Below are 10066 nucleotides of genomic sequence, written 5' to 3' on the forward strand. Positions count from 1 at the left end.
CATTACTGTATCAATAATTAAATGAATCCAATAATATATACATTATTCTGAAGTAAGCCATCCTTAATAATTAGGTATTTATGTATATTTTAACGCCAATATTTTTACTGGAGTTCAGTGTACTCCAGTAAAAATTTAATGCATGACTTTTACTTGTAACTATCAGCATTGCTACTTTCACTAAAGTGCCAAATCTTACTTCTTCCACCTTTGACATGACCTCAGCAGTTTAGTTTATTATGAAAAACAGTGAGTATAATAAAACAAACTCATAAACATGGGCTTAGATTTGTAATATTACTCCAGAGTTTAAACTGATTAAAGTATGTGGAGAAAATTAGCTGTGTGTCAGTAGCTAGCTAACCGCTGCATTAGCACAGAAACTAGCACTTCTTACAAGCAAAGTAATACCAAAAGTCAGTGTTGTATAGCCAAGCACTGCTAACACAACGAGCATGTAGTAACGAAAACTTAGCTGGTTCAGTGAAGTGAAGCAGTTCTTCATCCATTTGGTCCTCAGCTGCTCTACAGGAAACTTCTGCCACCCTGCTTGCAGTGCACGGTCCATATCAAAATCAAAAGTGTTAGATATTCAGTGTGAGAGTTGAGAGTAAAACTACAGAATCATTTCAAGTCTAATTCAACTAAAAAATAGATGTTTTTCAAAAACAGTTGTTACAGGGAGCCAAATATTATAGTGTGAACGACTCTCCAGTGACTTCACAGGATAGTGTTAATGTTGTAAGTGATAGTGTTTGTGTTATAAGTGTTAGTGTGTTACTGTCACGGAAATGCAATGAGTGGTCACAGACTCGTGTGACTGAAGAAAGGAGACTCTCTCTTCGTGTTCACCAGACATTTCTCAAAGCCTTATTAGGAACACTCGTGTGTAAGTAAATGTAAGCAAATATGTTGTTTATTTACATTTTCTATCCAGCTCTGTTGATTTCTGTAACACTAAATACCTTAATTGGTAAGCTAACAGCCAGCTAATCTTAGCTTTAATATATTTTCAACTGCCTAGCTACTTGAAACATATAGGCCTCTAGCGTGTGTGTAGCTAAGTCAGAAGTTAAAATCAAATCAGAAAGAGGTACAACTTGTCTTTTCAGAGCGAGGACGGGATGGTCCTACCCTGAGCTGCATGTTCACAGCTTCATTCTGTATTTGATGGGTAAATATGTTATATAAATACAGATCTTGATATGAATAGTTTGCTTGGGGAAGGTATGCATATTTGTCATTTCTAGTGTGGATATTGTAGAGATGTACGCAGAAAAAGTATGATTTCTGTGAAGGTTTCAGACTTAAAGATCTAGCTAGCTAAATCAGTAACAGAGGTGCACATGTTCATGGCTGCATGCTGATTTTGGGTGGGTGAATATGTCATAGTCAGAGAGAGTTTCAATCCAGCACACTTTTACTTGAGTAATTTTTAAAAGAACAACCATGATGTTTACTCTTACATTTGGATACGTTAATTGCACTACTTTTATTCAATTAATGAATTTAAAATAATTAAGTAAATAAATAATGAAATCATCATTTCTCTATTTCACAATCTCAGAAAGTGCATCCGTAAGTTTGTACATGCTTAAATCATAATGAATGAAGAGAGATATGTGTATATTCTTAATTTATCATGCAGAGTCCCTGTAGTGCTCTTACCCTGTGGTTTCGGTCTCTTTTAGGATGTTGTCGGAACACTACTATAATGCAGAGAGTGGATCTACTTGACATGGAGGATAAAGACTGTAACGTGAAGCGTTAACACTGCAGGTCAGTTGTGTAAGCACTACCTATCAAGTTGGTCCAAAGACGGATTTTCTCCTGACTGACGCTTTGTCAGATGTGATGTGCTAGCTCAAAATTACAATTTGAACTACAAACTTCTTTGTATTAGTGTTTTTTTCCCCTTCTTTTACAGTATGTAATAATATAGCACTAGTTGAATGGAAATGATAATTGATGGTAAATTAATTGTAAATGGTTAATTCATGGTAAATAAGTTGACTCCTTACAGTTTTCTTTAATATAATACACTTAATAAAATATAAATGAACTCGTTAAATGTTTTTACACCCACTATAGTGTTGATATGGCAACAACTCTAATGTGAAAAAATACACCGACAGTGCCATCTTTTGACACTACACACTAGTGTCGTGTAAACTCAACACTGACACATGTTGATGAGTTGTAAATTTTAAATACTGAGAGAGCTGGTGCAACTCTTATCATAGCGAAAATATTTAACACTGTCAGAAGTGTAGTTTTGACTATTGTGTGGCTTACTATAGACACTTTCAAAGTGTTGAATTTAACTCTATTGGTGTTGAAGTAGCACTGCTGATTTAGCTGTACAGGAGGAACGGCCAGCTAGTTGTACATATGATGTATTCCTACACTGTCTCTCTCTCTCTCCTGAGCAGAAGCAGCTCTAGAAGCAGCATTCATTCTGAACCAAATATGAAATCCATAGATTCTTAAAAGCAGAAGACTGAGATCACTTGGAGGTCTGATACTGATACAACGTGCTAAAAGGTAAGTGATTTAGACACAGGCCATATGTCTTCAAAATCTTTGGTGTTGTAGGTATTTTTATGTGTATGTCATAGGTTGCCACAGTTTCCCTTGCTTTACTCAGATTTGAAAGTTCTGGCTCCACAAAGATGACAAAGAGCAGCATTAGCCAAATGCATGAACTATAGGTGCAGGAAGTAGAGCAAGTAGCTAACAGAGCCCAGCTGTCCTGCAGCACTGTAAAACAAACTTCTTGTTTCTGTTTTGGTAACAGCATAAACCACTGTGTGATGTTACATGCTGTCATCATTCTCCGGGTTCTTTCAAAATACAGTACCCTTTATTTTATTCAGGTTTTTTTTTTTTTTTACCAAACCTGTAATTACCAATATGTAGTAGATGTGCTTATGTAGAACCATATCTAATACAATTTAGTCTTTATTACACAAATAACTTTTTCATGAGCTATTCCAACTCTAATAGTTTGTCTGCTTACTCCTGCACTTAAAATAGTTAACACAATCATCATCAGAAAAACTACTCACTGCTGCTGAGCTCACTCATCATAGTTATCTTCAGTTTCTCTTATTAATAGCTGCAATCATGCTGTGTGTCAAGGTAAGATAAAAGTCAACTTTACTGTCACATATACAATTAATCAAAGCATAACCAGATTCCAGTCTCTGCATTTAACCCATCCTAGTATTAGGAGCAGTGGGCAGCCACTGTGAAGCACCTAGGGACCAACTCCAACTCTAAGCCAGTGCTTTGGTCAGGGGTATTGGCTGGAGAATTGACCTACACTATAGGTTTTCAGTGCCAATGTTGATGGAACACAAGCATGGGGAGAACATGCAACCTCCACACAGGCACCGCCGTACATTCATACTGTATGAATGCACTGTATAACCGATACACTGAGTAAAAATATATCTTGATGTTTGTTCTAGGTGGATTGACATAGTCCACTGTGTATTGTGTGCTTTGTGTAATAAACGATTCACTGGATTTAATGCATCTCCGTATCCAGTAGCTGTTATGTCTTTGTGTAAGTGGTGAACAGTGTATCATCAGTAATGACTCTCAAAATTACAAATAACAATTCAAGTTGGATTAAATAATGGATTGTTCTGGATGAAAATATCTGTAACACTTTATAATAACTAACAGTAATAAGTGGCAAATTCGTAGACAATTAAACTTTAAATTATAGCTATTTTCCTTTTAACAAACAATGATATGATAATTAATTAGGTTTATTAATTATTATAAATGCTATATTTCAATTTAGCATTGTATGTGTTATGAATTAATTAGTTAAATTTTATTTCATAACTGATAAGAGAGAATCACAATTACATTCAAATTAAATTAGTAAACTGTTTATTGTTGCAGACACTATAACATTTTCTATACTAATTAAGTATTTATTAATGATTACCAAATGATTTGTAAAGCTTTCAGAAAACATTACTTAAAGAGATACCTGTAACACTTTGTAAATGTCTAATAATTAGCTTGTAAACTGCCTGTAAATATTATTTGGATTGCTATTATTAGTTATTTTAACCCAAATCATGATTTTCCTAAATCTACCCACCCAAGTATTTTTTTTGTTTCTTAAACCTAAGGGAATTGTTTTGGTGCCTAAACTTACCAAAGTAGTCTTTGTGCCTTTATTTTAAAGTATACCCAAACATTTCATATTTGTCTTAATTGCTAACTTGACCATGGGGCCCTGCACATGCAAAATGACGCTAGAGGGGTACCTGCAGCGTCATAGCTGAAAGCGTAGGGCCCCTGTCCAAGCTGCCACATTGCCAGATGGTATTATTTGAACGTGTGTTAACAGTAAAACAGCACTATTACTAAAGTGCAGTTAGCTATCAAATTGCCATTTATTAATGATGGTTATAAAATAGTGTTACCAGCATATCATAATCAAAAATAAGCAACAATATGTTGGATAAAATTACTGTAATGTGGAACAACTTACAAACAGCATCCAATATTGCATAAGATATTATGCCATATCATATTATACCATGTGATTAAGACATTTATTGAAAAAAATGAATAAGGACGCATTATAAATTCTATAAATCTTTTTATTTAGTTTATTTGGCAGAATGCACACAAAAGAATAGACCCAAAAAATCATGCTTTATCTCCATTAACTCTCTATGAACATAGATTTGGTTTGAAAATGAATGACATTAAAAAAGTGACTGTTTATTTCTGACAGTTTTTTTGCAATCAAACGATGTGTGTACAAAGAGAGTGACAGCAAATGAAGGAAATAAAATACAGAGGATCATAAAACAGGTAAGTATGAACATGACACAGGATTAGGGAGTAACACCTATTTAAAACAAATGAAGCAAATGCATAATTTTGGTCAATGGTACAGAATGTAAGGGTAAACAAATTGTCTTAAAAATGACCAGAAACATACTGACAGCACTTTAGAGAGTTGATGTTTCCAAACAGTGATTGTCTTTGCAATTATGGTATATACAACACATCACTCTTTAGAAATTGTTATAAAGGGCCAGCTCTATGTTGCGTAATTATGCTTCTGCACTGATTATATAATGTCAAAGCTTGAAAATAAAATACTTCCATACATAAAAAACTGGTAACTGTTTATGTTTGTGTCTGGGTGTATAAACAACATTTTCCTTCAAAATAACTATTGTAACTATCTGTTCTGTGCAATAGACCCCTGGATACAAATATACCACACCCGTTCATTAACAACATTCATTTAATAAAATGAAATAGGACAAAATGACAAACCCTATAATAAACTATTGGTGAAAATTTGGTGACGTGGCATATGTTCAATAAATCTGGACTATGTACAAAAAAACAATATTTATTATTACAATACAAATTAATCTTATTTACATTTTGAAGGGATTTTAAACAATCTCATGCACTTCTGTCTAATTACTGAAAAAAGAATTATTTGTTGTTAACAACACTGAGATGACTATATACGTCCTCTTAAGAACTTAAGTTTGAAGAATTTTCTGTATTAGGAGTGGGTATTTAGTTGTACATGAGAGAGTTTGATTTGCCTCATAATCATTTTTTAGGTGAAACAGACAGCTCAAGTCTTGGGAACCTGAAACCACCTCTTGAACCACTGTCACTGCTAGAAGATGAAGACAATCTTGACTTTTTAGAAGGCAGAGAAACACCTGCACTTCCCTCCACTCCTGCTTCACTGTCCTCACCAAGTGTCACTTCATATGAGCCCTTTGACTTTGAACCAAAACCTCCGAAGGTACCAAACTTCAACTTGCCTTTCTTTCCTTTGACTTTGCTTCCTCCTAGGTCTAATGAAATGTCACCACCCTCAGATTCTAAGTGAGCTGAAGGAGAACTAACTGCAAGGCCGCCCTCATCACTCAGAGAAGAAGACCGATGCCTTGATTTCTTAAATAGATCCAGTGAGGCTGACTTGCCTTTAGTTGACACACTGAGTCCAGGCTCACCCTCTAATTCTAATTTCCCAGTATGTACATTTAGGTCTTTAGAGACCTTACCACCTTTTCCACTTGCACTCAATTCTACCTCTGGTCCCCGAAGGTCACCTTCACTACTTCCCTTTGCTTTTGATTTTCCAAACAATTTTGGCATCTTTACTTTTACTTTGCCTTCACTGTGCCTCAGTTCTGGGCTGGGAACCTCAATATCTTGTGAACTGACTTGACAACTGACAGATGGAGACTGAATGTTTATGCCTCCACTCGCTGCAAGTTCTGATTCAACATTACCTCCACCTTGCTGCCCTTCCAACTGAGGCAAAGCAATACCAAATTTTGGCACCTTCATTTTGGGAAATGTTACAGTACCCTCTGGGAAATTAAGGCCACCACTTGCACTGCCCCCTGACACACTAGTGTCAATATCTCCACCACCTTCCACCTTTATTTTTTGGCCCCTAAACCCTGCAGACATGGTTGCCTCTCCTTGTCTATTTAAATTTGTATCAATTTTAGGAGCAGATATGTTCACCTTTGGGATTTGGATATCAGGAGTCTTTAATTTTACATCTGGCCCTTCCAAACTAACATTTGGACTGTCAACGCTGGTGTGCAATCTAGCCGATGGCAAATCAACATCAGATGACTTCAGTCCCTCTGAGAAAGACCCATCTCCTTTCAGTTTTGGTGATTTGATATCTAATTCCACATCAGGAAAATGAAGCTTACCAAAAAGAGGCTTCTTTGCCTTTCCTCCTTTAACATGGATATTGGGTGTGTCCACATCCAAGTTCACTGATGGTGTTTCTATGGCAACATCGGGTTTCTTTGCCTTTCCTTTGACTTTTGGAAGTTTAAATTTGCCCTTTTTCCCTTTTACATGTATATCAATATCAGGGGCATCAAGACTTACTTCAGTATCTGGGAGATTAACCTCTGTCTTAAGTGTGGATTCAGGCCCCTCCACTTCAGGTGATTTCATACCAAATTTAGGACCTTTAAATCTGGGAAAGGTAACACCTGTCTTCACAGGATCAATAGACACACCTTCCATGGAGATGGTGGGTGCTGCAATGTTAGCATTTGGACCTTTGATATCTCCTTCCACTTTGGGTACAGATGCATCCATCTTTCCTTTGATTTTAGGCCCCTTGACGTTGATATCAGGTGCTTTAAAATCTATGTTAGATTTGGGAAGGTTTAGGTCAATGTCTGGACCCTCCACCTTTGGACCCTCAAAGCCAAATGAAGGCATTTTGATTTTAGGCATGTCAAATCCACCCTTTGGCCCTTCAATATCAACCTGTGGACCTTTGATGTCAACTTCAGGTGTTTCTATGTCTCCCTTTATCTTAGGAACTGACACATCCACATCTCCTTTGAGTTTGGGACCTTTCACATGGAAATCCATATCTGGCATGGAAATTTTGGGTCCAGAAATCTTTGGCATGCTGAATTTGGTTCCTTTCAATTTTGCATCTGGTCCCTCAATGTCAATCTCTGGTCCTCCAATGTCTCCTTCAACCTTTGGAAGTGAAATATCCACATCTCCCTCGACTTTTGGACCTTTTAGTTTGATGTCAAAATCTGGCATCTTTGGTCCTTTTATGGTTGGTATCTTGACCTTGGGTCCTTTGATTTTTGCCTCTGGTCCTTCAATGTCAATCTCTGGAGCGTTAATGTCAAGGCCAGGTGCCTTGACATCAATACTGCCTTTTGGAGCATGTATATCAACATCAGGGCCCTCCACTTTTGGACCTTTGAAGCCAAATGTTGGCATTTTAATTTTTGGCATTTCAAATCCACCCTTTGGCCCTTCAATATCAACCTGTGGACCTTCGATGTTAACTTCAGGAGCTTTTATGTCTCCCTCTATCTTTGGAACTGACACATCCACATCTCCTTTGAGTTTGGGACCTTTCAGATTGAAATCCATATCAGGCATGGAAATGTTTGGTCCGGTAATAGTTGGCATCTTAAATTTCGGTCCCTTGATCTTACCACTAGGGCTCTCGATATCCAACTCTGGTCCTTTAACATCCATTTCAGGGACATCAACTTCTGGCCCCTCGACATTTGGACCTTTCATTCCAAAGGATGGCATTTTAAATTTAGGCATTTTAAATCCTCCTTTGTGGCCCTCAATGTCAATGTCTGGTCCTTCGATGTCAACCTTGGGACCTTTTATGTCACCCTCAATCTTAGGGACTGACACATCCACATCTCCCTTTACTTTGGGCCCTTTCATGCTGATATCCCATTCTGGCAGCTTTGGTCCTGATATTGATGGCATTTTGATCTTGGGCATTTCAAATCCACCCTTTGGCCCTTCAATATCAATTTGTGGACCTTTGATGTCAACTTCAGGTGCTTGTATGTCTCCCTCTATCTTTGGAACTGACACATCCACATCTCCTTTGAGTTTTGGACCTTTCAGATTAAAGTCTACATCTGGCATGGAGAGTTTAGGTCCAGAAATTTTTGGCATGCTGAATTTGGGTCCTTTGAGTTTTGCATCCGGTCCTTCAATGTCAACCTCTGGTCCTTTAATGTCAACATCAGGTGCCTTCACATCAATGTTTGCTTTGGGAAGGTTTATGTCAACATCAGGACCTTCTACCTTAGGACCTTTAAAGCCAAATGATGGCATTTTGATTTTGGGCATTTCAAATCCACCCTTTGGCCCTTCAAAGTCAACCTGTGGACCTTCGATGTTAACTTCAGGTGTTTTTATGTCTCCCTCTATCTTTGGAACTGACACATCCACATCACCTTTGAGTTTGGGACCTCTCAGATTAAAATCCACATCTGGCATGGAAATTTTGGGTCCAGAAATTTTTGGCATGTTGAATTTTGGGCCTTTCAGTTTTGCATCTGGTCCTTCAATGTCAACCTCTGGTCCTTCAATGTCAAGATTAGGTGCTTTCACATCAATGCTTCCTTTGGGAAGGTTTATATCAAGATCTGGACCTTCCAACTTTGGACTTTTGAAGCCAAATTTAGGCATTTTCATTTTTGGCATTTTGAAACCTCCTTTGCCACCCTCAGTGTCAAATTCTGGTCCTCCGATGTCTATGTCAGGACCTTTAATGTCTCCTTCAACCTTTGGAAGTGAAACATCTGCATCTCCCTCGACTTTTGGACCTTTTAGTTTGAGATCAAACTCTGGCATCTTTGGTCCTTTTATGGTTGGTATCTTGACCTTGGGTCCTTTGATTTTTGCATCTGGACCTTCAATGTCAATCTCTGGTGCATTAATGTCAAGGCCAGGTGCTTTGACATCAGTGCTGCCTTTTGGAGCATGTATGTCAATGTCAGGGCCCTCTACCTTTGGACCTTTAAAGCCAAATGATGGCATTTTGATTTTTGGCATTTCAAATCCACCCTTTGGCCCTTCAATATCAACCTGTGGACCTTCGATGTTAACTTCAGGAGCTTTTATGTCTCCCTCTATCTTTGGAACTGACACATCCACATCTCCTTTGAGTTTGGGACCTTTCAGATTGAAATCAATGTCGGGCATGGAAATGTTTGGTCCCTTAATAGTTGGCATCTTGAACTTGGGTCCCTTGATCTTACCACTAGGACTCTCAATGTCCAGATCTGGTCCTTTGACATCCATTTCAGGGGCTTTAATGTCAATATCAGCTTTCGGGAGGTTGACATCAACTTCTGGCCCTTCTACATGTGGACCTTTCATTCCAAAGGATGGCATTTTAAATTTCGGCATTTTAAATCCTCCTTTGTTGCCCTCAATGTCAACATCTGGTCCCTCAATGTCGACCTTAGGACCTTTTATGTCTCCCTCAATCTTTGGAGCCGACACATCCATATCTCCCTTTACTTTGGGGCCTTTCAGGTTAATGTCCCAGTCTGGCAGCTTTGGTCCTGATATTGATGGCATTTTGATTTTAGGCAATTCAAATCCACCCTTTTGCCCTTCAATGTCAAGATCTGGGCCTTCAATATCAACTTCAGGTGCTTTTATGTCTCCCTCTATCTTTGGAACTGACACATTAACATCTCCTTTGAGTTTTGGACCTTTCAGA

General features: G+C 37.9%; 1 protein-coding gene across 2 annotated transcripts in view; it reads right to left on the reverse strand.

Annotated features, from left to right (window-relative positions):
• Positions 1–4610: 4610 nt before the first annotated feature.
• ahnak (AHNAK nucleoprotein) overlaps positions 4611–10066 on the reverse strand; it is a 37410-nt gene continuing 31954 nt past the window's right edge. Inside the window, exon 7 of one of the 2 annotated variants that reach the window (XM_084719055.1) lies at positions 4611–9926. In XM_084719055.1, coding sequence (XP_084575181.1) covers positions 5614–9926 — 4313 coding nt within the window. In that variant the 3' untranslated portion in view covers positions 4611–5613. The remainder of the gene's footprint in view (positions 9927–10066) is intronic. The other variant, XM_084719054.1, reaches the window with a different exon arrangement.

This window comes from Lutjanus erythropterus, chromosome 5 (assembly GCF_056507025.1).
Source record: "Lutjanus erythropterus isolate fLutEry1 chromosome 5, fLutEry1.hap2, whole genome shotgun sequence".
Classification (NCBI taxonomy): Eukaryota; Metazoa; Chordata; class Actinopteri; order Lutjaniformes; family Lutjanidae; genus Lutjanus; species Lutjanus erythropterus.